Source organism: Podarcis melisellensis, assembly GCF_964234715.1.
Source record: "Podarcis melisellensis genome assembly, chromosome: 2".
Classification (NCBI taxonomy): domain Eukaryota; kingdom Metazoa; phylum Chordata; class Lepidosauria; order Squamata; family Lacertidae; genus Podarcis; species Podarcis melisellensis.
Window position 1 is genome coordinate 102,928,428 of NC_138529.1, and position 27,866 is coordinate 102,956,293.

At 44.9% G+C, this 27,866-nt stretch overlaps 2 protein-coding genes across 2 annotated transcripts; one reads left to right on the forward strand and one right to left on the reverse strand.

The window, feature by feature from the left end:
* The first annotated feature begins 124 nt into the window (after positions 1–124).
* Positions 125–27,866, forward strand: P4HTM (prolyl 4-hydroxylase, transmembrane). Its single transcript, XM_081902754.1, has 9 exons — positions 125–591; positions 2,499–2,580; positions 19,172–19,362; positions 19,945–20,041; positions 22,519–22,681; positions 24,148–24,333; positions 25,049–25,139; positions 26,918–27,041; positions 27,447–27,866. Exons 1-9 carry the CDS (start codon positions 271–273, stop codon positions 27,662–27,664), a joined length of 1,473 nt encoding a protein of 490 aa, XP_081758880.1. The 5' UTR covers positions 125–270; the 3' UTR covers positions 27,665–27,866.
* Positions 4,190–11,772, reverse strand: LOC309365262 (secreted frizzled-related protein 5-like; the record flags this gene model as incomplete). Its single annotated transcript, XM_081903494.1, has 4 exons — positions 4,190–5,298; positions 6,825–6,914; positions 7,695–7,864; positions 11,429–11,772. The coding sequence occupies 4 exons, from the start codon at positions 11,770–11,772 to the stop codon at positions 4,982–4,984; spliced, it is 921 nt and encodes a 306-aa protein (XP_081759620.1). The 3' UTR covers positions 4,190–4,981.

The following is a 27,866-nucleotide window of genomic DNA, read 5'->3' on the forward strand; positions in this document are numbered from 1 at the left end:
GTTGCCAGGACCTAAAATGGCCGGCAGAGCTGCTGAAGCCAGAACACTTTAAAAAATCCCTTATACGGGCCAGGACCCTCTCGGACTTCGTCCCAGGCAGCGCCGTCCGGTCGCCTTCCCTCCAGACCAAACTAACGGACCTGGCCGCGCGCTCTTTCGCCATGCGTGATGACGTAAGGGGAGCCCGCCCGGAGTAGCCGTTGCTGTTCGCGGGGTGGTTGCCGTGGTAACGGTGCCCAGCTCCCAGGCCGGAGCGGGCCGGGCCTAGCCATGGCTGCTGCGGCGGGGGCAGCTGTGGCGGCGGCGACGGCGACGCCGGACGAAGACCCCCGCCCGCTGCCGGGGCCTTCCTTCGGGCGGAGGGCCGTGTGCTCCCGACCCTACTTCGTGGTGCTGATGGTGTTCGCGCACCTCTACGTGCTCAACGTGCTGGGCTTGCTGCTCTTCGTGCACATCAGCTCCGACGACGGGGAGACGGAGCCCGGCAAGGAGGGACCCCCGGGCCCCGCTCAGGACCCGCCCGCGCCGCCCTTCTCCTCCCCGGGAGGAGGCTCTCGCCCTCACAGCCTCCCTCGCCTCGAGGGCATCAAGGCAAGTAGCGTCCCGAAATCTCCTTTTGCGCGAGGATGCAAACAAGCACTGCTGTTCTCTGGGGGTCATTCAAGAGGGCAGGTCTCCGTTTGGCGGCTGTTTTTAAAGTTTCAAGGGTCGGGGCGAGTTTCCCCCTTTCCTCGACCCTTCAAAAGAAAAGAAAAAACTTCCCTCCTCCCAAGGCTTCTGTGCAAAAAACCAGCAGTTTCGGGGGCGCATACCCCCAAATTATTTCTTGCCCTCCCAGCTTTCAGCTGCCATATATCCGTATTTGGAGGTGTGCAGCAACATCGTCGTCTCAGGGTGATTATTACAATCTGTTTGCTTCCTTGGCTTTTTTCTAGTGTTACCCCTTAAGGAGTTACGGGTGTTGTTGTTGTGTGTTTCTGTTTGTAATGGGGCTGCAGGGGGATTTTTTCAGGAAATCGGCCGAGGGGTCTTAAGTCAACCCTGTTCCTGTAGAAAACGTTACCCTACAAAGGGAGGGGGGTCTGGAAATATACATTATTTTATATAATATCCCTGTCCACTGCTGCTTCAGCCCCGACAGGGGCCGGCACCTCCTTCATCGGCGGCTGCTAGTTCTGATAAGTGGCAAGCCCTCGTGGATCTTTAAAAGAAGCATAATGGGCTAAGTGCCATCTAGCCCCTCCATGGTGATGCTTTCCCCAGCACGATGATGCAGTGATATGAAAACTTTTTGCGTTGCTGAGTTTCTGATTTGTATGCGGCTGTTAAGCTGCGTCAGGGGAAGGAAAGTTTTCGCCTCTGTCCCCCGCCCCATCCCTGTTACTTACCCCCCCCTCCTGTCTCAAGGGACATCATTGCACAAGTCATTTAGGGATAATGGGCACAGCGAGGGGGGCAGTTTCCCCCTTATTTTATTTTATAATGGAGTTATTTTATTTTTAAAAACTTTTTATTGCCTTTGCCTTTAAATAATTTGAGCAGTCGTGCATTATTGAGAGAAGTACTTAAACTGTGGGTTGAGTTTGTCTATTTGTGACGGCTAGGATTGATCTAAATTGGTACATCTTGGTACATAATGTGATGTACTATAGACTGGCCTGATTGATGTGGTCTGTATTGATGTTGGGTTGGCCTAATAAAATTTAGCACAGTATACTAAATTCTAGAGTGGTATAGTAGGATCTAATATGAGCAACATCAATATGACTTTATTGTAAATTCACTAGGCTGCAACTTTGTCTGTTCCTTGGTCCAGATTGGGATTGCCTGCCTTTTAAAACAAAACGCATCAGCAGCAGCTAGAATTAACACAATAATGACGGATGGACACGTTCCCTATGCTGTTGCAATGAAGGTTAATTTTGCTGTCAATATCCACTCTTTAAAGAAATAAAGCTCTTATATTCAATTTGCACAGCAAAAGAATTTCAGTAATTTAAAAAGTAAAAGTTAAAAAAAACTTTAAGAAATGGTAGTCAAAACTATGCAGGTGGGTCAGCAGTAACCATTCTCTTGCAGCCCCTTGTGAATTTTTCAGTTAGATGCCAGGGAACAGAGTGGCAGTTAATGAATTTTGAGTGCTAGCAAGATGTGTTATTCTCTCGTGCACACACTGTGACAGTGGATGAGTAAATTGTGCATTTATTGTGCAGAAAAGTGATAATGCAGAATAACCCTAAACCTTCTGTGATGAGTGCTGCTTCCACACTGAGCCTAGAACTATATCCTGTATTTGCTAGTAGCTGATCTCATATAGTTTTCAACCATGTAGATGAGCTTTGTGCTGTTTTGTATTTCAGAATTTGCCATGTCATGATTTAGTAGGCCATTGTGTATGTAAAGATACTGTCCACAGGCCTCCAATGATACCATATACTGGAGCTAACTATATTTGGTGTATAGCAGTTGAAAATAATTTATTTTACTTTCTTTTCAAGGTGGGCCATAAACAGAAGGTGGAGCTGATTCCTAACAAAATCCATGTCATGAAAACTCTCAGCTTGAAACCACTCCTTTTTGGTAAGAAAAAGAGGCTACTGGAGATATATCCAGATGACCTATTGATAGAAGAGGGAATGAGATATACCATATATCTAAGTTTGGCGGTTTCTTACTGCCTCATCTTTAGTTGCCTTTGGGCACAGAAACTCTGTCCCATTCATGACAGTAATTATTACTGTGGCTCCCGAGCACATGTGAACATCCTTTACAGTAGTAGTCTGTTAATTTTTCAGGATCTATTTCTTAACCCTAACTGACATAGGCGCCGACTCCATGGGGCCTGAGGGGGCCCGAGCCCCCTCAAAAATTCGTTTGGGGGGCTCCGCCCCCCCAATAATTTAAGAGAATTATTAGTTATATTATGCTTTGTAAAATAACAAAATTATGTTGGTATTTTTAATTTTCCTTGTTTGACGATAGTTACCTTTTAAAATACATTCAGTAATGAGTTAAAACAAAGCCACTCCCGATCTAGAGAGGGGGTGGGGTTGCGGGCTCTCGACCCATCAACAATCTCGCGGGGGCTGGCGTCAGCCCCCGCGAGAAGCGGGGATTCCCCCTAGCTCATTAATATTCACCGCCCACGGCACCAGCCAATCGGCTGCCGCAAAGGGCGGGCCCTCACAGGTTCACTTAAGGTCGGGGTAGCCCGGGGCTCGCCCCTTTCGTTCCCCCAGCAGCAGCGGTTTGGAGGTCTTGGCCCCCCCCCAATATTTTTTATAAGTCGGTATGGGCCCCCGCCCCCCAATATTTTTTATAAGTCGGCGCCCCTGCTAACTGATACTGAATTTTTTTTACTATGTACTATGGTCTTTCACCTACTCTCTCTAAAGTAACCAGGTGCAAAAGAAGGCAAGATTCCTTTGCCTTTAACCGCTGTGTAGAAGAGCAGATTTTGCCTCGTTCTCATGCAGTGTCAACAGCTGAAATTTCGTAAAAACCCCACAGTTCTCATTGCCCCTCCCTTCTTTGCTCCTTAAGAGAAAGTGGGTGGATGGGGGTGGGTACAAAGATAGAAAATGGTGGTGTGACACATGCTTGACTCCTCTTACATTGGTGCCTGACTAATCCATTTCCACCAGTTGTAGATCAATCTTTACTGGATTGAACTGGTAACATCAGGAAATAGTATTAATTACAAACTGCAGTTGAGCTTGATAGGCAACAATCATTTCTGTAGCCAGCAAGAAAATACACACACACACACTCACACACATTTTTCATCCTCCTCTTGGAAGCTCTGCTGTTGTCAGCTGTTGTCAGCATTTTTTGAGGAATTTGTACTTTGTGAACCTCAGCATTGCCTGAGGTTCAGAAACAACCAGCAGCAATATGACAGGCACTCCACAAACACACATTTAACTTGAAGCGGGAGCTCCTAGCAAGCACAGATATATGCCACAGGTTTTGTTTTTGTTTAAAAAAAAATCCATGTAAAAGATCCCCATGTTGTTAATTGTGTTTTTTCAAAGGAAAGTCTTAATGAGAAACTAAACAACTTCCTTGTTAAATCCTTTTAATGCAACCAGCATTTTTAAGGAACACACACTGCTGTCATTAGTTTCTAAATACATAGTATTCATAGCTTGCAGATCACAAGGGTGTCCCTCAGGCAGTGTGTGGGTTTTGTTTTTTTTACATATTTTGTGTAAAACTGCAAAATAAAATGTCCTGGAGTGAGAGAAAGATGGGCAATGGCAAAAGCCTGATGGGTAGAAGATGAAGGGGAATCAGGAGCGGCTTGACAGGTCAGGTGGAGCTGCCACAGTAGCTTAGCCTGCGGCAGCTCAGCCTAGTCATTGCCACTTACCAGTAGTGGGAGGAGGTGAGGTAGCAGCAAGGTCAGGGCTGTGCAGGCAGACTGCTAAAGCCAATCGTATGCCCATCAGTGTACGCATTCAGCCCCAGCCTAGCTGCCCCTTCAGCTCTCACAGGAAGGCATTGCAATACTGCTGCCGCAAGGTTATTGCTGAAGCTCTGGTTCCACCAGGTGAGCCATTCCTGCAAGGTATGGATGAAAGAAGTGGCCAGGAAAGTGGGTTTGCAGGAGACGAAGTGAAGCAACCAGCCTATTGCTATAAGTACTTGTGGTTTGTCTCCTGGTTGCTGTTCTTCCCATGCAGTGAGAGAAAGAATCCAGCACTGCAGAATATCTGCAATGGTGGACAAACTGCCTTTCAAAGAAGTTGTGAACCATTACTGACTTTCTCGTTGAGAAACCCCAATTAGGCTTGTAGGAAACTCCAGGGCTCCTCAGAGCAGTTTGAAAACTACTTTCTTGGTGCTGTGGTGTATGATTTTTACTATGTAGACTATATCTATTACTTTTTAAACTCTGCTCCAGGTATGCTGAAGAAGACCTTTCAGATACAAACAAGAGAGCATCTTTCTATCATTTTACACTGGAGCTATAAGCAGTTCAGGCCCGGCACTTGTAATGTTTCCATCGCCGCACAGCAGCCTGTAGATTTCGGTTCCTCTTGTGCCATGCATAGGCCTTGTTCACCACCACAACTTTGTCATTCTGCACCTCACCACAGATCAGATAGACACCTGTGTTTGTGCCTCTCATAATGTTGTGTACACAGGTAGCATCCAAGTTCAGCCACTGCTGGAGTTTGGAGTGGGTTTCAGTCTTCAGAAGGGGGCCGTGCTTCAGAACTTCCAGCCTGGAGTCAAGGTCAAAGTCAGCAATGGTGGAGGTCTTGTTCTTCCTGGAAATCCTTATTTTCACAGCTGGAACAAATGCACATTAGTCTAGAGACATCAAACTGCCAATAAAATAGGAAACTAGCTGCTTCCTCACTGTTTTAGTGATGCAAAGAATGGATGCTATCCACTGTCTTGCAATTTCCATTAGGGGTGGAAAACTTTTGACCCACCAGCAAGCATGGCTAATGACAAAGGATAATGGGAATTGTAGTTCAGCAACCTCTGGAGAGCCAAAGGTTCCCCACTCCTGGTGATGTACACCTTTGTTTGTGTAGAAAGCTTAGACAACGGTTCTAGTCCAGTGAAATTCTCATATCTCCAGAATTTATTACCCAGTTTCTGTTACAAAAACAAGTTCATTTTAGGAAGATTAGTTTAGCTGATGATCACTGATAACAAAGATGCCCAAGCATCATATCTCTCTCTCTCTCTCTCTCTCTCTCTCTCACACACACACACACACACACACACACGCACATATATACTTTGATAATTTGCTTGCTTTTTTAAAGCACTATGTAAGATCGCCCCGTGTTTTCTGTGTATTAAAATAGTGCTAGACACAATGCACTTTTAACTTCAACCTTTAACTTTAACATGTTTTAATAGGAAGCCGCCCTGAGCCCAGCTTCGGCTGGGGAGGGCGGGATATAAATAAAATTTATTTATTTATTTATTTATTTATTTAAGCAGGTGGGTGTTCTGCTGAAATTTAAGGAGCCTGCTAATTTTGCGAAGGTTTTCTGGTTGTCCTTTGCTTTAGTCTGCATAAAGGAGAAAGGTAACTCCCTCTGACCAGCTTGCCATTTAAGGTAGGGGTAGGCAGTGTGTTGCCCTTAAGATGTTACCGGACTCCAGCTCCCATCATCCTTGACTATGTTGGCTTGAGCTGATGGAAGCTGTAGTCCAGCAGGCTACTCTGCTTTAAGAGAAGAGTGTGTGCAAATGACAGAGGGCAGGTGGAGAACAGGTCTGAGCAAGTATGAAGGAACTCATACTTCCAAACAGTTCCTGCAAATTTCAGAGCCGTGCTAGACAACACGCTAGAGATCCAAGATCATACTCCCCACTTCTTCAAAATTTAGCAAGTAGAAGTCAGGAATCGGGGGAGTGATCCATGCTCAGATTGTGATGCTGTCAGATCTAACTCCCCCCACCTCATGCTCCCACTGAAATTCCCCCTTCAGCTGCTATTTCTCCTATTAGATAAAATGTATGCGTACACAGCCTGTTCCCATAGCTTCTCCCTAACGGAGAAAATTTTAGCTTATCAGGAGTGCACATTTCCATTAGGAAAATGACATGGGGCCAGAGACTTAATTCTCGCCCTCATCTGCTGCCACTGTTGTAATCCCCTCTCCCCTAGCAACTGGTATTTGCCAAAATTTATCGAGAATGGAGAACCGGTCATGGATCTTTGTTCTCTCATCCAGTTTTGCCCTTTCTTCTATAGCTGAAAATGTGGTGATCCAATGGATTTGTACTCTGAGACTGGAGGGCTGTTTTCTCAGACCGAGTGGTTAAGAGGCAGAGAGCAGTGGTTTACTCACCAAAATCATTGGTGCAAAGGTTTTCCAGGATCTCCTTGGGAGAGTTGGGTTCTTCAAGTTCACAGTCCCTGCAGCTGGCCTGGGGCACTGCTGGAACACATAGTAAGTTACAGAATTTGTTTGAGCCTAATGTAACCCAGAGAATTTTCGGTTCTCTACTTAGGGTTGCAGATTTTGTGGGGTTGGACTAGATGACCCTTGTTGTCCCTTCCATCTCTGCCATTCTATGATTCTAGAACAGGCATAGGCAAACTCGGCTCTCCAGATGTTTTGGGACTACAACTCCCATCATCCCTAGCTAACAGGACCAGTGGTCAGGGATGATGGGAATTGTTGTCTCAAAACATCTGGAGGGCCGAGTTTGCCTTTGCCTGTTCTAGATAATAGGTCAGTAGCTTGCTATCTTGGTGGCTTCATATACCGTGTTCAACTCTGATGTGAAATTATTGGTGTCACTTTGGGTAAGTCTTTATCTCTCAACTTTAAATAGGCGCATTGTTTTTTTTTAAAAAAATAGATGTAATTCTTACCTCCCTCAGCTATCTGCCAAGAGCCTTTGTAATAGGGGAGGCTATGAAGAACTAACTTCAGAGGTTACTTTTACAGCTCTAACTGTAAAATCTATGTTCAAAACCTCAGTACGGTTTTGAATGGTTTTTTCTCAGCTTCCTGATTAAAAGATGTTGGTACTTCATAAGCTTTTTGGCTCTTACGGCTTCCTCTGAATTGAGAAAAAGCCAAACTTAAGCTTTAACACATAGAATCCAAACACACTCCCACCTTCCCAGTTTTGTGGATTTCTGTCCAGATTGTGCAGTTGTGACAGGGTATATGTGTTCCATGACAAGTACAAACAGCAAAGAGCCTTACTTCTTCTGCTCGGAGCACTTTCATCAGTGATTGAGGAGATGCACAGCTCATGATCTTCAGGGAATTTGTTACAGTTCAGGATTTCAGGCCAAGGGTAGCCGTAGCAAGCCATGACTGGAGCACAGCTATTCCTGACAGCTTTGCACAAACTTTGGCAAGGGTAGATGAGCCTAGAGAGAGAAAGATGAACTCGTTTCAAAACTTGGTGAGCAAAGTTGGACGAGAAGACCCTCGGGGTGCCATCCAGTTCTACAATTCTATGATTCCCAGTGCCTGTTAAGCTACCCGCCCTGTAGAACTCCCTCCCACCAGATGTCAAAGGAAAAAACAACTACGTACCAGACTTTTAGAAGACATCTGAAGGCAGCCCTGTTTAGGGAAGCTTTTAATATCTGAAGGACTATTTTATTTTAATATTTTGTTGGAAGCTGCCCAGAGTGGCTGGGAAAACCCAGCCATATGGGTGGGGTATAAATAAATTATTATTATTATTATTATTATTATTATTATTATTATTATTATTATTATTACTACTACTACTACTACTACCACTACTACTACTAGCACTACCCCAGAGCAACCACTAGCAGCTAAGGGCAAGGCCAGAGGTTCCCCACCCTGCCTTAGTCTCTGTTTACCATCACTGCTTCCGCAGTAACGTACGCAGGGCTGAGTTGCTGACCTGGCTTCCCGACACTTGTGTCGCTGCCACTTAACTAGGGACAGGGAGGCAACAGAGAGTGCAGTGTGAGTGCAGCTGTGGAGACAGTCTGATGCTTCTTCCACTGCGCTCATACCAAGCTCCCCACTGCCTTCCCTTCTCCCTCTCAGTTACCAGCTGTGACGTGTGACTTTGGGAAGCTAGGTTGGTAACACAACCCTCCCTGTGTTTATAGTAAAACAAGAACAAAATTGTTCGCATTAGTTAGAGGGTATTTCAGTGTCAGCCTAGGTGGGTTTGTTTTGGAGAGCAAAGCATCATTTTAATAAAACAGGTTTGAACATTAGGATAAGTTTCTTCCTGATTAACAGTAGGCCAACACTGGATCCAGTTACCTACAGCAGGTGGGAGGGGCTCTCCTTTGATGGAGGCCCTCAAGCAGAGGCTGGACAGCCACCTCTTGGTGATGCTCTAGCTCTGGATGTTCTGCATAATGGAGCAGAGATTGGAGCAGGCCCCATCTTACTCCGTGATTCCGAAATCCTTTGAAGACTTGAATAGTTTTGTATTTTCTAAAAAAAAATTAAAAATTGTCTAGTAGTACCTTAGAGACCAACTAAGTAGTTCTGGGTATAAGCTTTCGTGTGCATGCACACTTCTTCACATCTGAAGAAGTGTGCATGCTCACGAAAGCTTATATCCAGAACTACTTAGTTGGTCTCTAAGGTGCTACTGGACAATTTTTAATATATTTTTTTACTGCGTCAGACCGACACAGCTACCTGCCTGTATTTTCTAAAATTAGCATTGATTGCTTGACCCACTGCAATGTGGTATCATTGTTGTTCATTCTGATAGCAACATTCTGTTGTTTACTAACGGCAATCAACTATGCTGAGATTTGAGTTAAGGGTTACTCAGGTTCCTCATATGTTTTGTAGACCATCCCCATGATCCCCATTGTGATTACCCTTGTACCAAATTGCACTGAATGGAAACACTTGGACATATCAGATGCCCTCAAGCTTAGAAATTTAAGGAGCAAGCATGTTGCTTAGTGTATTGAAGGATGAAGCCAAGTTCCATAGTAAGTAAAGGTAAAGGGGCCCCTGACCATTAGGTCCAGTCGTGACCGATTCTGGGGTTGCGGCGCTCATCTTGCTTTATTGGCCGAGGGAGACCGGTGTACAGCTTCCGGGTCATGTGGCCAGCATGACTAAGCCACTTCTGGCGAACCAAAGCAGCGCACGGAAACGCTATTTACCTTCCCGCTGGAGTGGTACCTATTTATCTACTTGCACACTGACGTGCTTTCGAACTGCTAGGTTGGCAGGAAAATTCCATAGTAGATGGAGATAATTCTTTCCCCTATCTTCCGGCATTATGCGTTATGTTACGTTATGTATTCCAATGCAATATTGTTACTGAGTTGATAAATGATCATTTTCTTCCAAAGGGGAGCACATTGTTCTAGCTTTTGTGACTATCATCCTCGTGCAGGCAGAGAAACAGAGCAATTAAGTATTACAGAGTTTTAGCTTGGTTTTGCTGCTATAGTGCTTGAACCTTATGTCCAGTCATACCATTGATCCATATAGCTCAGCACTGTGCACTGCCTGGCAGTCCGTCTACATCTGTATAAGCATTTCTGAATTGAAGGATCAGCACCTGAGGCCCTGCTCTTTGGCCTGTTGGTAAGATGCATAAAGTTGCTGGTGGCGTCACATTTATGGAATTCTCTCTCTCAGGAAATAGGTACATCCCCATCTTTGTTTACCTTTGAGAGAACTCTTAAGATTTTTTTTTTATTTTGACTATGTTTTAAATCCTTGCTTTTCCTCATTTTAAAAGGAGCAAACCACTTTCTAAAAATGCCCCCCATCCTGGTTTTATATAAAGTTGTTTTGTTTTGGATCTCTTGTACACCACCTTGTGAGAGCAATGTGTCCTTAGTGGTGGCTTTAAGTCCTTTACTTACTTACTTACTTACTTACTTACTTACTTACTTAACAAACAAATCTAGCTCAGTGTTGTCTGCAATGACTGGAAGGGTTTCAGAATTTCTAGCTGTGTGTGCATGGATCTTTGGAATCTGTTTTTTCAAAACATATTTTTCTCTTGTGAGAAAAGCTTGCTCATCTAACACCATTCCAGATTTGATTGATTGATCAATTAAATGATCGAATCCTGGGCAAACTGATCGGTCTAGTCTTGGTACCAAAACAATAAAAATGTTGGTGCAAATTGCACTTTGGGCATTCTTCAAGTAGTATGCTATTGTAGAGCAGACAGCAATGTCTTGTGCTTGTCTTAGATTTATTGAGTTAGCAGATTGCAAATCACACTGTGATTTTGAGAGGAACTGAGTCATCAGCAAGACAGTTGCTGGCTGTATTCACAGAGTGGCTGAAGTGTTTACATATAAATTAAAGGTAAAGGTAAAGGGACCCCTGACCATTAGGTCCAGTCGTGACCGACTCTGGGGTTGCGGCGCTCATCTCGCTTTATTGGCCGAGGGAGCCAGCATAGAGCAGCACACGGAAATGCTGTTTACCTTCCCGCTGGAGCGGTACCTATTGATCTACTTGCACTTTGATGTGCTTTCGAACTGCTAGGTTGGCAGGAGCAGGGACCAAGCAACAGGAGCTCACACCGTCGCGGGGATTCGAACCACCAACCTTCTGATTGGCAAGTCCTAGGCTCTGTGGTTTAACCCACAGCGCCACTCCCGTCCCACATATAAATTACACACAAGCATTTTTAGACAAGGCTTAAATGCACTTATCATTATCCATGTCTTATTATGCCAAATACTGCAAATGTGGAAGAGGTATCAAATGTAGCTAATACGGCATTTACAGTCTCATTGCAGATTGCTTGATTTAAGTCAGCCTATGTGAAAATAGCCAGAGCATATAAAGCAAAGGGCAAACCGGAGATCCAGGACTGGGGCTGTGGGAGATGGGATGTCCATGCACCTATCTCAAGGTCAGAAGCTGGTTGGGGTGGAGGGACAAGATAGAACAAGAGCAAATGAAACTATACTTCACAGTCAACTCTGAAATGCCCTTACCTGTCCAGGCAGATTGGGGCAAAGAGGGAGCAGAGGAAGATCCTGGCATCCGGATGGCACTCTCTGGCTAACAAGGGCAGCCAGCTGGTGGATTGCTGGATTGCTTCAGCCATAGTCTCATGGTCCAGCAGGTTGGGAAGTCTCATCTCGGTGTACCCAATGTCATAACACAAAGCCATGCTTCTTGGAATCAATGTGCATCTGGAAGAGCTTCTCCTGTAGTTTCCAAAACCCCCTGGGAAGTCCCAGATGAGCAGATAACCCAAAAGGACAAGAAGCGGCTGTTGTGTGCCCGGCATCATGGGATGGTGGTGATGTGCTGTTTTCCTCATCTCTTCGAACATTGCCCCCTCCCCAGCAAAATTCTGCCTTCCCAAAGGGGAATCTAGACTGAGGGGTTTCCTGGTCGGGTTGTGGTTTATTATAGCAGAGAGGCCACCCCTGTATTCGTGCATTCTCATTAAGCTCCCGTGTCACTGGGTTTTTGTTTTCTTCTCTTTGCCAGTGGCCCCCGATTGTTTGCCTTTTTTCAGAGGTTTTGGCTTAGGCTAGCAGGTGTTGAAATGAGGGCAGTCAAATCAGCTTGAATGGTTCCCCCCTACCAATATCTTGGAGTTCTGATTGAATCATTGTTTGAGACTCCCTCAGGCCCACCCCCTTGCCCCTACCCAGGGATTAGTCATTATTTTCTAAACACCGCTTGTTTTCCTCTCTATTGTGTTTTGTGGCAAAGCAATCACAAAGTTAATTAAGAGACATTTGTTGAGCTCCAGCCATTGTTTCAAGAGGCAAGGGGGTGGGGAGTGCCAGCCCCATGGATTCTGGTTGTTAGCTGTTTTGGAGGCATTTCCCCCCAGTGTGGGTAGTTTTAACATTGGGGGTCATTGTTTACACACAGGATGTAATTGGCAAACTTTTTTATCTTCTAACCATGCCACAGGAAATTAATTGTGGATGGTGGTGTACTTCTTATTTTGGCATGAAGTGAGCTGCTGTGAAACACGAGTGGATAGCTCTATTCCTGGGTAATTGTCGAAAACGTTTATTGTCATCTCATTGGAGTTTAATGTAGGTTTCCCAGAGCCTTAGGGGGCATTGCTTGTTGTGTTGGTTCATTGTTAATTTGTTTTATGCCACTCTAATAGCTGGGGGTAGCTGAGGAGAGGATTACACGCTCCCTGTAACAGAAAGCGTTCTCTGTTAAGGGTTAATGTGGCCATAGTCAGTTGCGCACTCTGCTTTTCTGTTTCCCATGAGGTAGGTAGCAGCCTTTCAACTTTCCTAGCTCTGTGCCAAGTAAAATCTCAGTTAAAATTTTTATCAAGATGCACAAGGAATTCATCTTTGTGCATCTCACTTCTTCGAATGTAGATTAGGAGATAAAATGCTTGCTTTAGATCTGAGTTCAATTTCTGCATCCATCAAGGAATTGCAGAAGTTGCCACCCGCAAGCCCCGCTCACCAAGTGGGAATACAGTCACACCTCGGGATAAATACGCTTCAGGTTGAGCGTGTTCGGTTTGCGCTCCGTGGTGACGCGGAAGTAATGGAGTGCGTTACTTCCGGGTTTCGCCACTCGCACATGTGCAGATGGTCAAATTGTGTTTCTCCAGGAGACCTGGAGCACAAGTGAAGTGGAGTTAAATGGCTTTTCTGCGTTCTCCCTCCCAGGTCTTTTAAGTACTAGAGGGGGGCGAGTTAAAGGTGGGTTAGTTACTTTAATCTCAACAAGGCTAAGGGCCATATTTAAAAAACTAGACCCACTAGACCATCTGGCCACAGCTGTGCAAGTACAGTGGAGGACCCACAGCTTGCTGCTGATTAACGTATACCTACCCCCACAAAGAGAGAAAAGACTGATAAGAAATACTTGGGCTCAGTTAGAACAGTATCTTGACAAACTATCAAATCAATTTCCTGATGCCTCTGTAGTGGTGGCAGGCGACCTAAATGCCAGAACTGGACAATCTGATGAGGCTTTGTATGCCCATTTCCATGAAACAGCCCCCATTATAGAGGAAGCCCACTCAATACCAGCTAGAATCTCAAAGGATAAAGGCTGCAATTATGCCGGCTTATGCCTATTACACTTGGTCAACAAGTTGGACTTGGTTATACTAAATGGCCGTACAGAGGGGGAGAAGGTCGGAGAATTCACATTTATATCTAACAATGGCGCCTCCACAATTGATTATATAATCGTGTCGTATGATCTTCAAAACAAAGTTCTGGAATGCAAAGTGGAGGAGCGCTTAGACAGTGACCATCTGCCATTAAGTGCACTCGTAGCTGCGGGAAAGGATTTATCCTGCGCTGAGAAAATCGAACATTCGAGCCCTACAGCTTTGGAGCTCAGATATTCTCGTATCAGATGGACAGATGAACTGCATAAGGAAATTTCAAGTAGGCTATGCTCAAAGGAATTCCTCACTAAGAGAGAAAACCTTATAACTTCCTCAAGCCACGAATTAAAGATAAATTTATTTCAGGAGTTAATTTCACTCCTTCAAGATTCCCTGAAGGAAAAAAGGAACAGGTCAAGTAGGCAATCCTCAGTATATAAAAACTCCAAACCCTGGTTTGATCAAGAATGTCAGGACATGAAGCTAAACTTACTGAAAAAATACAAGAATTATAGATCTGCCAATTTACCCCAACTCCCCACGGTCTGGTTTGAAGATAAACGAAATTATAAAATCTTGATCAAAAACAAAAAACTCCTGGCACAGAAAAGAGAATGGAAATGCCTAATAGATGCATCCAGAGAGAGAGATTCGGCCACCTTCTGGAGACTGGTAGCAAATGGAGTGCGATCTACCTCCTCAGAAGTGGAGTATACTATACCTGCAGGGACTTGGGAGGCATTTTTCCAATCTTCATATTCAGCTCTGCCTTTGACACAGCCACTAATACAGTGTGCGGCAGGTGATGAGTGGCCTCCGGTGTCGGTTGCGGAGATCAGGAGGCTTATTCAGGCACTCCAACACAGAAAAGCCCCGGGAGCAGATAATATCTCTCCTGAGCTTCTCAAAGCCAATATTGACTGGTGGGCCCCAGTCCTTGCCACCCTATTCACCAGCATAGATCAAACAGCAATAATACCAGAGGACTGGGGATTGGCAATCATCGTCCCCATATTCAAGAAAGGCTGTAAACTTGATCCAGCCAATTACAGACCAATCAGTCTCTTAAGCATCATTAGCAAACTTTATGCAACTCACTTACGTGAAAAGTTTGCGGACTGGCTGGAACAGGAGCACATCCTAAAGGAAGCCCAGGCTGGTTTCAGGGCACATAGATCAACTCTAGACCAAGGACTGGTATTGCAACATCTAGTGGAGAAATACACCTCAAAGAAAGGAGGCTCCCTCTATGTAGCCTTTATAGATTTCAAATCAGCTTTCGATTTGATACCCCGGCACAGACTTTGGGAAAAATTAAATGCCACAAACATCGATAGACGTCTTTTGCTTCTTATCCGTAGACTACATGAAAATACTCGGATCCGTGTTAGATGCGACCGTTATGGGAACTTATCAAAGGAAATCCAAAGTTTCCATGGTGTCAAGCAAGGCTGTGTTCTTGCCCCTATTCTATTTAACTTCTATATAAACTCCTTAGTCGGAAAGATGGAGGAAGCAAGCACTCATCCCCCAAACCTAAATAATATACCAATCCCAGTCCTTTTGTACGCAGATGATGCGGCACTTATTTCCTTCTCTTGTGTGGGCCTAAGAAAACTTTTACGAGCTCTCACAGAGTATTGCGAAGCTGAACACCTAATAATAAATTACACTAAATCAAAAATTATGGTGTTCTCCAAGAGAAAACTCCGACATAAATGGAAAATTAATAACCAACCTATTGAGCAAGTAACATCTTTTAGATATCTTGGAATAATTTTTGATGAGAAGGGATCTTGGTGCCATCAGATTAAGAATTCCATTGTAAATGCGCAAAGATCTTCCAGAGCTATCATAAGATTCTTTTACAGAAAAGGAGGTCAATATGTTCCTGCTGCCTCCCAGGTCTTTGTTGCAAAAATACTTCCACAATTGATGTATGGCACCCAGATATTTAATTGTCAAAAACTCAAGTCCCTGGAATCTGTACAAACTAAATTTTACCGCTCCCTACTAGGGTTACCTACCTGTGTCTCCAACACAGCCATCAGGCTGGAGGTAGGTCAACTCCCTATTAATGCCAGGATATGGATCCTGAAGATTCACTTCTGGCTAAAACTCATATTTTTCCCAGTGGGAGTGGCTCCATTGACTCTACTAGACCCGTTCCAGTCTAAATGGAGATTGTCGCTTTATGAAAAATTGAAGGGCCTGGGGCTTTCCCCACAAGAACTTATAGCCTCAGGTTTTGAAAAGGCTAAAAGGATGGTGAGCCAGCGAATAGGAGATGTAGAGCTTCAGGACCATATGAGCAAGATAGATAAATATCCAGCTATCCAAGATTATGGAAAAGGGTTTAATCTAACACCATATTTGCTGGATCTACAAATCGCAAAATACAGGCGGGCGTTTACCCTTACCAGATTTGATGTACTGCCATCTGCCTTACTAAAGGGCAGATACGAGGGCACACCCTATGCTGAACGAGTTTGCCCATGTGGTCTGAAAGAGGTGGAAACGGCTTCACATGTGTTGTTACACTGCGACCTTTACGGGGATATTAGGTCACTGTTTATCTCCCCTATCGTTCAGAAATTTCCAGGTCGATCTGAATCTCAGCGGCTGAAAATCCTACTAGGAGATAAAAACCCAGAAGTAACACTGAAAGTGGCCAAATTTTCTGCGGCTGCGATCAAGCGGAGGGCATTAGCTGTAAAAAAGTAAAAGACTTGACCCCTGGACAAGCCCCCCCATTTTTTAAGTCTATACATATACTGTAGTGCATATATGTGTATATATGTGTGTGTGTGTGTGGGTGTGTGTGCATATGTGTATTGCTTTTATGTATAATTTTACAATTTTTAATTGACACCATTATTCCCTTTGTAAACTATTGTTGTTTTTTATGTTTTTTCTGGTCTATGACCGTAATAAATTTATTCATTCATTCATTCATGTGCAGATGGTCAAAATGACGTCACGCACATGCGTGGAAGTCATGAGACGCGACCCGCTCACACACAGACCCCCTGCCGTGTCTTACATTATGTTCAGGATGCAAATGGAGCTCTGGAACGGATCCCGTTCACATCCCAAGGTAGTTAAGATCAGGGGTCAGCAAGGTTTACCTTGCCTGAGCCAGTTCACTCCAGGGGAGATCCCTCTGTGGGCTGGATTGTGCACGCGTGTGAGCATGCCCGCAATTTCAGGCGTCTGCACAGATGTGATTTCTGGCGTCTGCACAGACACGATTTCCGGCACCGCAGAAGTGAGTCCCTGTCTCGTGGGGTGCCGGTTAGCACAACATGCGGGGAGTTGCTGAGCGGGCAGCTCAGATCAGGGGCGGCTCGTGGGCCGGTTAAATGACCCCCGTGGGCCACTTGTGGCCCATGGGCCTTAGGTTGCCTACCCCTGGTTAAGATGCATTTCATGGGATAGTCTTGAGGATGGACAAAATAAAAACAGCAAAGCAATAAAAAGTGCCAAATTTGAATAGTGCCTCTTGTTTAAATCATAATACCAGGCAGAGGAATTCTGTATATGCCAATCATGGGGTGGGGGTGGGGGAGAGAAATGCCACCTCCCCCCTCTTGGAGCATGCGGTGTGTCTTGCTCAGTGTGACGGGGAAAATACAAAACACAGGATATCCAAAAATGGCTTTAAAATTCCAAGCAAGCCCCCAGTGTTCTTGGAAACACTGCCAAAGTACATCAGTGCCCTAGTGATGATGCCTACATGCTGCCTACACAGGGGGAGAGCCAGAGCACCCCTGCACATACTCCTGCATTACGGAGTGATATTCAGTGGACATTTCACCCAGACCTTTTGAAATTAATCAGTGGCGTAGCGTGGGGGGTGCAGGGGGGGCCAGCCGCACCGGGCACAACATCTGGGGGTTAGGGTTAGGGGGCGCAAATCCACGGGTTAGGGGGCGCAAATCCACGGGTTAGGGGGCACAAATTACTTGCCTTGCCCTGGGTGCTGAAAACCCACGCTACGCCACTGAAATTAATGCACCTAGCTTAGCCATGTTCATTCATTTCAGTGGTTCTCTCTGAGTAACACATAGCTGAATGCCACCCACAGTGCAGCACCCATAATCCACCAGCCCTGTGACTCAGGCGGCAGCAGCAGCAGCAGCCCTTTCCACTGCCAGCCCCCAGGAATCCCTTCCAGAGAGGAGTTTGATTCCTCTCGTGCTGCTTACAACAACAGCTTGGGGGCACAAGGCAAGGCTGGGATGACGAACCTTTTCCAGCGTGGTGCTGCATTCCTTCATGTGTGGGGTGGGAGCAGCTTGCCAATGACGCACATGGCCAGAGGCAAAACACTGGGCAGACCACTGGATGTGGCTGTTCTCTGTACAGCAAGTTGCATTCTTCCAGCCATACAGTACAGTGGTACCTCGGGTTAAGAACTTAATTCGTTCTGGAGGTCCGTTCTTAACCTGAAACTGTTCTTAACCTGAAATACCACTTTAGCTAATGGGGCCTCCCACTGCCGCCGCCCGATTTCTGTTCTCAACCTGAAGCAAAGTTCTTAACCTGAGGTACTATTTCTGGGTTAGCGGAGTCTGTAACCTGAAGCGTATGTAACCCGAGGTGCCACTGTAGTTAGAAGGTTCTGTGCACACTCTTATCTCTCCTTCCTTCATCCAGGCAAGCGAAAGGCATCAGAGTTCAAGGACACATTCCAGCCATGCCAAATCCCTGGAGGAGAATTCTGAGCACAGCTGGGGATGCGTGCAACTTGAGGAAACGGGCATGTGGCCTTGGGGGAAATCCCATGGGCTAGACAGGCAGGCCTGGTGGACCACCCTGGACCTGAGGATCCCCATCCCTGCATTATCAATCGACATTTATTTGCAGTCAACGGACCATTAGAATGTTTTATAACATCTCTGGGTTTTATGACATCCTTGTGTTGAGACCCACCCACAGAGCACCCTGGGCAGGAGGCCTGCAGAGAGGGAACGCAACCCTCTTGGGACAAGGACAATAGACTTTTGCCAATGAACTGAAGGAGCAGCACATGCAGCAAGTGGAGACATTGACAGCAGTCGCCTCCAGGGGCTCACTCAGTAGGGCAAGAAGCTGGAGAAGGAAGTTTGAGCACCACCAGGAGAAGCAAATGTAGCTCCACTCACATGCTCGGTCAAAAGCAATTGTGTTAGGGGCAAGAGAGGTTGAGACTCCAAACCCACAGACAGTATAATCACCACAGAGCACTTTTCTTCCCTATCCCCTCAAGCAGCAAGCAGTTGGACACATCATGGAGCAGTCATATTCCCCAGCCCAAAGTATAGATACCAAGAGGGGCTCTAGCCAGGTGGAACAGCTTACATTTCATGTGCAGAGGTCCCAGGCTCAAATCAGGGAAATAATCTTTAGGCAGGTATCCTCCCTATGAATTGAAAACATTTTTGGTTTGGCAAGCATATGGTTTGGTTCCCTGTGTCTGTTTTTAAATTTTTCATTGATTCTATCAAAGATGGTGGTTATATGTGTATTAGTTTCTTTTTAATATTCTTCCCTTGCAATGCGAAAATGCTAAGAAAGCTGCTTGTGTTTTTTTGGTGTTCACCTTTTGATGAACAAATTCACTTTTCTCTCCTGGTAGAAATTCCAGACTTCCTGAGTGAGGATGAATGCAAGTTAATTATCCACTTAGCTCAGCTGAAAGGGCTGCAGAAAAGTCAGATTCTGCCCACCGATGACTATGAGGAAGCAATCGAAATGATAGATATCAGCCAGATGGATATATTTAATCTACTGGACCACAACCAGGATGGACAGCTGCAGCTCAAGGAGGTATTGAGAAGAGGATGGGTTGATATTCCTGATTCATAACACCTAACATTTATTCTCCTTATTGGCAAACTCTTAACTGTCATATCATTGAACCCCAGCTTTTCAGCATCTGTTCTTGTTTGTTTAGGTTTCTTAAATGCACTATTAACTTCTTGCTCCCGTCATTTCTTTGCCAGCTTTCTTGGTTTTCAGTTACTTTTCCAAGTTTTTGAATAATAAAGTTTGACAATTGTTAGAATATATAAAACTTATGCTTGCTTATATGTGGAACTTAAACCTTTAACAATATTTAATTAAACACAGCTGAATCGATTGCCAAATCAGTCTGAAAAAAATAATTATCTGTGCCCTTACCATTCTCCAGTACTTTATTGTACTTCTGGAAGCCCACCACATAGGGCCAGATGTAGTGCTAAACCATAGTATGTGCTATGGGAACACGCATAGTCTTCCCCTGGACTTTCACCCACCTAACCTGCAACACTGTACAAGTTCTCCCAAGTACAGTATTTGTGTGTGTGGATATACACTGGATTCAGTTTTACATTCTCACCCATAGTTGCAAACTCTTTGCAATTTCAGGTACTGACACACACCCGTCTAGGAAACGGCAGGTGGATGACGCCTGAGAGTATCCGGGAGATGTACTCTGCTGTGAAAGCAGACCCAGATGGCAATGGTGAGATTAATGCTGCCTTCTGATAGACTGTGCATTGTAGCTGTCCTAATTGTTTGTTTGTTTGTTTATTTTGTTGTGTATATTAAGGATGCTTAAATGCCCCATTGGATGTGTTGTTGTGTGTATTTTAATGATGTGTTGATTATATAGTTGTAGGATGCTTAGAAGCCGTTTGGGCATCTAAGCAGTATATAAATTAATAAATGATTATAGGCACGTGCAGATTGAGGCCATTGGAGTTGCGACCAAGAAGGCCCTGCTGCATCTTCCCACCCCGCCCCATAAAGGTAAAGGTCGTGGGCGACTCTGGGGTTGTGGCGCTCATCTCGCTTTACTGGCCGAGGGAGCCGGCATACAGCTTCCGGGTCATGTGGCCAGCATGACTAAGCCACTTCTGGCGAACCAGAGCAGCGCACGGAAACGCCATTTACCTTCCCGCTGGAGCGGTACCTATTTATCTACTTGCACTTTGTTGTGCTTTCAAACTGCTAGGTTGGCAGAAGCAGGAACCGAATAATGGGAGCTCACCCCGTTGCGGGGATTCGAACCGCCGGCCTTCAGACCGGCAAGTCCTAGGCTCTGGTTTAACCCACAGTGCCACCCCGTCCCATAACACACCAGAAATAGAAAGAAGCTTCACATGTAGGGAGAGAGGCATTGCCTGAGGCAGGCTGGGCAAGGTATACATGCAGCGGTAATGTGTACAGTGTGCCTACAAAATCATATATTTGTTTTGCTTCAATAGTAAAAGAGTTGCCTGGAGATGTAGTATGCTTCTCAGCATGCACTCCACCAGCACTGAAGGTCCCCTCTTTTGAGACAGTGCCTTTTTGTCTGCTTTTTGCTGGGCAGTTGGAAGTAGAGGTCAATTTTCTCCCTCAGATTTCCCTCCAGCCCCTCGGCTTTAGGCTAGTGGTTTGGTGGTTGCAGGAGCCTTCCAAGCATCCCGCTGGCCCCTTCAGACCTCCTGCTGCCCGGATGTGCGCTGCGATCTCTCCTGCTCTAATTAGAGTGCCTTCAAGTTGAACGCCTCTCCGTTTCCTAATCAAATTAAGTCAGCGGGCAGAGTGCACCCGCTCACTGCCAGGTTGCCTGATGATCTGCACGGCCCTGGAGAGGTTGCTTTGGAGTGGGAAAGAGCACTTTGGTGAATGGAGGACAGGGCTCCAAATCCGGTGTGTAAGCCCTCGCCCTGGTGCCCTCTGGGCTTGTGACGTCTTTGGCAGAGACCAGGGAGGATGCACTCTTTGGTTTTTTCAGCACTGTAAACACCACTGAACTAAAGAGCTTCAATTAAGGTCTTGGTGCCCCGTCTAGGGTGTCCTCACTTTCTGAGGGCTGCTGTTTCCATTGTAAGCAACGTGGCAGCAAGAAAGCCAAGGGTCATAACCTGGATGTGGTGATAGATCATGGAAGGCTGAAGCTGATGATGGAATAGTGGGCAGAAAATGTGTGCGTCCACTGGAAATAAAGGATGATCATGGCCGTCCTAAGCTGACCTCTCCTCCCAAATCTATTTCCTTCGCTTAAGGGAATTAAGTGTAGACTAGGACTGTTGTTCTGTTGGTGCTTGTGTGTACATGGCAATTTGCTTGGAGTTTAGTGTCTAGAACAAAATTGGGGTTTATGTTTGTTTTTAAAACCTTTAGCCTTTCTGGTGGGGAGGAGGCTGGAACAGAAACATGGAAGTGTCTGTAGGACTCCAGCGCTCAAGGGCAGTGCTGCTATAACCTACATTGCTGTCCCGTCATCTAAGCCTCTAATCATGTCCCTTTTCCTCCAAAATATCTATTGTGCCCCCAGTATTCCCCAGAGAGGCATATTTGTTTGTGCAGTACACCGAGAAAGCATTTGGGTGCTTCCTATATTTGATGCTCCAATTTATTATGCACATACAATGGTAGTTAGTTAGTTAGCCAGACTTGAAGCTTTCAGTGTTTCTCATTCATTGTTAGACTTGCCAGTTTCCTATTTTAGTTACTCATGTGTGCACAGCATTTGAGCGGCGAAAAGCGACGCATGCGTGCGCAGATGTGCCGTCGCTAGCTACGTTTGCTTCTAGATGCGAACGGGGCTCTGGAACAGATCCCATTGGTATCTAGAGGTACCACTGTAGTAGTAGTAGTAATAGTAGTAGTAATAATAACAGCAACAACAATAATAATATTTTTTATTTATACCCTGCCCTCCCCAGCCAAGACCGGGCTCTGGGCGGCTAACAACCAATAATAAAAACAAGTTGATTAAAATACAATTAAAAAAACAAGATTAAAATACAACATTAAAACATTAAGATGCAACCTCTTCACAGGAGGAGAAAGGAAAAAGAATCAACCTGATTCCAAGCCAAAGGCCAGGCGGAACAACTCTGTCTTACAGGCCCTGCGGAAAGAAATCAGAACCCGCAGGACCCTGGTCTCATGAAAAGGCCCTGGCTCTGGTTGAGGCTAATCTAAGCCTGTGCTTTCTTCCATTAGGTGTGCTGAGTTTGGAGGAGTTTAAGCAGCTGAACATTCGGGATTTCCACAAGTATATGGGCAGCCAAAAAGTGAAGATGAGTGACCTGGTGCGGAATAGCCAGCACACGTGGCTGTATCAAGGCGAGGGAGCCCACCATGTCATGCGCTCCATACAGCAAAGGTAAGAGGGACTCACAGATATTTAAAACAGAGAGAGGTTCGCCATTCCTTGCAGCCATACTAGGATCCCGCTAGGTTTTATTATATTAGAGAGTTCTCAACTGATTAAAAAGTGTTTCTGTATTATAAATTGCCTGTTTTTTAGTTATCATTTAAAATTTAAACACACACGGGCTCCTTTAAAGGTGCTAAAAGAATGTGATTACTGATAAGGGCATAGTAACTTGAAAATGCTCAGTTACACTTCGAAAAGGCTTTTAAAAAAATCTCATTCCCTGACTGTGTAACCAGACAGTGATGCAGCCAAAGTGAGGCAATGAGGCAGCTCAGCGCCAGTCTACTAGACAGCATGTTAAATTGTATGTGCATTCAACAGGTCTTGTCTTTACTTTAAGATAAACCAATGTAGGAGGACGGTGGAACAGGAAAGGTTTAACCCTTTCCTCCTGTGCTGCAGTTCCAGTGAAAATCTACCCCCACCCCTGCCCAGTAGGCATTTGCCCTGGGAAGAAAATTGGCACTAACACCAGTAGAACCCTCTTCCTACAGAACTAAGCATGTTTATGCTAAAGTAAGTCCCACTGACTTCATTGAGACTGCCTAGAAAGCCTGCTTAGGATAGCAACCTGAAAGCACCTGCTCCTTTTGTTTTTTGGGTTGTTGTTGGTGTTTTTTTTTTTTGCAAAAAATGCTTAGATGATAGTGAAAGTGACTGTCCTTCCTGAGGTTAACTTCTATTATTCTTTATGTGTGAGGCAGGGTGTTCTGCATTCAAAAGTGACAGAGAACAGAAAGATGCTCCTCTTCCATTTGATCATACAAGTGATCAAATCCATTGTCAACTGGCAGTTCTTACAAAAAAGAATCCCAATTATGTTTTGTAAATAAACATTGAAAAGATCTCTGTGTGTGTGTTTACACACACACACACACGTCACAGGAGGAGTAAATGTAAATATGATGATGATGATTAATTTATATACTGCCCTTTATCAAAAGATCCCAGGGCAGTGTACAACGTTAAGAACACATTTTTTGGAGCACAATAATAAAAACATAATAAAAAGCATAATTATATTCTATATCATTGACTAAGATAGCTGCTGTGAATGTCAGTTGCTTACCATCTTGAACTTGTCGAGTAAAACCTTTCTTTCCCTAGAGATGTTCACATGTTACATTCAACAAGTGTATGATCTGTGTTGAGCTGTGCATTTGTACAGTTAGTAACATTCAACACGTATACAGTCTGTGTACTTGAGTGCACAGTGACAGCTGTACAAACCCACAAACGCACACTCTTACACTTACATGTGTGGAGACAGCTTATACCTACGTTCAGTGTAATGTGTGAACAGGTACCCTATCCCAGGGCAAAGGGGATGACAGCGTCATGTGGGGACATTGGTTCAGTAGCAAGTATAGTTTAATAGTTCAATGGGCATGTCTCTGCTTCTCTTCCTTTAGGGTGATTCACTTAACCCGTCTGCCCTCTGAGATTGTGGAGCACAGTGAACCCCTGCAGGTAGTGCGATACGACCAAGGCGGGCACTACCATGCCCACATGGACAGTGGACCGGTGTTCCCTGAGACTGCCTGCAGTCACACCAAACTGATTGCCAATGAAACGGCTCCATTCGAGACCTCGTGCCGGTTAGTCTAGAGCCTGAAGAGGAAACTAACTGTCTGTAATCTGTTCTTTCCCTGTTACTCCATGTTTTGTTCTGAAACAGAGACTCCATCATGTTTTTAGGGACATAAACATTCAAATGCAAATCAGCTGGCCTCCCTTAACCATGGAGAGGTCAAAGAACACAGCACAGCATGCATGTGTGCTTTCCAGTTATAAGTTAATGAAGAGGAATGCTCAGTCAGCTATTCCTCCAGAACATCATGCTTCTCTATGTGGAGGCTTTTTATGCACCTGAAGACTGTTGGCGATAGGCAGGGGCGAAATTTCTCTGAGTCCTACTCTGCCTGTCATGGTATTGAGTCTATAGCTGTAACCATGGTTCTGCTCTAAACCTAAGGTTTGTTTTTCTGTAACCTCAGTTGCTTTGCTGTTTGTTGTATACATTTGCTCAGGGTGGGGGAACAGAACAGAGTATGTTTTTACTTTCTGACCTGTGAGTTGGCCCGAGAAACTGATGTAGGAATTATGGGATGTCAGTCCCACTGAATTCATATAGGATTGCAGCCTAGGTCACAAAAATGGGGGATTAACTTGTGAGTAGATGGGCATGAAATCGTAACTTCCAAGTAGATGTGCATGGTATTTTACTGTTGCGTTGCAAACCTGAAGGGGAAGGCTAAGCAATTTCAATAACTTTGAAGCCTAACTTGTGCTAATGGCCCCTGCCTTTCACAGCTACGTGACAGTTCTGTTCTACCTAAATAACGTGACTGGAGGAGGAGAGACCACTTTTCCGATAGCTGACAATAGGACCTATGAAGAGCTGGTAAGGTCCTTCTTTGTTGCCTGTTTTTCTTGGAAAACTCCGTTTTCTTTGAGTACTTGTGTTAAATATGAACACCTGGTAGACGGCTGAGAAACCGTACTTCTCCATGTATAAGATGCCCCCATGTAAAAAATCTCCCCCTATTTTGTGGGACTCAAATTTAAGGAAGTGGGAGGAGATGGCTCAGAGTTGTTGAGCTTTTTGGGGGGAGGATTGCCCAGTTGCCGCAGCATCAGCCAATCAACACCTGCCCTTGACGCAGCAACCAATAACACACCCAGTAGTCGCTGACAGCCGCAGGAACAGCCAATGAAACATCCACCCTATGCACTACCCATGTATAAGACGACCCCCACTTTTTAGCATCATTTCTAAAGAAGAAAACCTAGTCTTATACATGGAAAAGTACAGTAATCTGCAGACCTTTTGTTAGTGAATGTGTTACAGGGGCATCTTCTGCTGTTTCTCTTCTTTTTTGCAATGGTCTCCCTGATACCATATACGAAACACCAGCAGTTACCGGCTTAAAGATGTTTCCCCACTCCCTGTTTCCCCTGATCATTAAATTGGATCCTGTTTTTTGGATAATACAATGCTTGTTGCACTTTTGCCTCTGTTTTAATGGTTTTATGTTATATTGTTATATTTTATGTAATATTTAATGGTTTTATGTTATATTTGTAACATTGCCCATAGATATAGATCAGAGCTTTCCAAACTGTGTGTCGTGACACATTAGTGTGTCGGTGGCAGTGTGCAGGTGTGTCACTCCCCACACTCATTCCAGGGCTGGAATGGGGTTAGGTTAACCTCTGGTTTGCTATTAAAACTGAAATACTGTGTTGTGAAATGATGCATGTCTGAAAAGTGTGTCACTAATATGAACAGTTTGGAAAGCTCTGCTATTAGATGTAGGGCACCTTTTTAGTTAATTCAAGATTATTGCAAGTGTTTAGTCCGAGAAGGGAAGTCCAAGGATGCCTCCAGGTGTGTCAGTTCATGGCACAATAATTGTGCTGTACTAATATGTTGTAGGTGGGTGGGGATCCACATGGTTTTATTCAAGATAACACCCCTGTTACAAGGAAATCACTTCCTCTCAGCATTCAGTTAGCAGCATTTTGTTTCTAGAAAAATTGCAGCTTATTATATGGCATATGGTTGCATGAATGTACTGGCTATTTTGTGCTACAGATTTTGGATGTGCAAAACAAATCCTTGCTCCACCCTCCTCCCCACCAGTCCATGTTATTTTCTGAACTTCTAAAAGATTCCCACCCCCTTTCTTATTCTCTAGAAGTTGAGGTGAATGCTCCCTTACTATACCATGCAAACATGAGAGCACTGAAGTAGCCCTTCAACTGCTGAACACCACCAAGCACCAGTGTCTTAGCACTGTGATTTTTATGTATATATACTCTTTTTAAGGCCAGATGCTTTATTTCACCTGCAATGCACACCTCCCCATTAATTTCAGTGGAACATACTTCAAAATATATGTACTTGAGCATGACAGGTGAAGTATGCAAACATCCTATAGCTATAAAATGTTCCATATGGTTTGTTTCATTTCTGAGGTTTGTTGTTTTTTTAAAAAAAAAAATCCCACCTCCTTAAAATCAAGACGGCTTGAAAAAATAAGGAACTGTTCTATGTAAATGGGAACATATGTAATGCTAGTATAGGAGGTCCTGTGCACTGATTTATTTATTTGTGGTTGATTTGTTAAGTTCCTGGGATGCAGCACAATGAGCATTATTTCCCTTTTTCCCTTCCAGTCTCTCATCCAGAATGATATTGACCTACGTGACACTCGTAAACACTGTGATAAGGGAAACCTACGTGTAAAACCCCTGCAAGGCACTGCTGTTTTCTGGTACAATTACCTGTCAGATGGAGAAGGTAATCTGTCCTCTCGTGGCAATCGTCTGCCAGGATGTCTGAGCTGCATTGCCCAGTGTGCTGTAGTGGTTAAGAGCGGTAGACTTATAATCTGGTGAACTGGGTTCGCTTCCCCGCTCCTCCACATGCAGCTGCTGGGGGACCTTGGGCTAGTCACACTTCTCTGAAGTCTCCCAGCCTCACTCACCTCGCAGAGTGTTTGTTGTGGGGGAGGAAGGGAAAGGAGAATGTTGGCCACTTTGAGACTCCTTGGGTAGTGATAAAGCAGGATATCAAATCCAAACTCTTCTCTTCTTCTTCTATTTCATGCCAATTTGCCAGCCAATAATTGGAGGAATCCCGGGGGTGAGCCGTTGTCGTGTAAAACCTGGCTTCTCTCATTCATGGGTTCTTTTTTCTTTGCAGGCTGGGTTGGCGACCTAGATGAATATTCTTTGCACGGAGGCTGCTTGGTCACTGAAGGAACCAAGTGGATTGCCAACAACTGGATCAACGTGGATCCCAACAAGAGGCGACAGCTCCAGTTCCAAGAGGAGATGGCTCGATATACAAGCAGTGCGGACGAGGACCAAAGCGAGTGGACTGTGGACAAATCCTACAGCAACGTACATGTGGAGCTGTAGTGCTTGGAGATGCCTTTTCCTGGACGGAACCTTTTTGCACTAGCCATTTTCAGCCCTCTAATCTCCCACTTTCCCCCCATCCCCGCATATCTCAGCAGAGATTGCTAGCTGCGCTCCAGCCTAGACTGGAGAAAACAAGGGACCGGATAGGGAGGTATGGTCTGGAATGCACTGTGAAAGAGAACTGGCGAGGCAGGAGAAA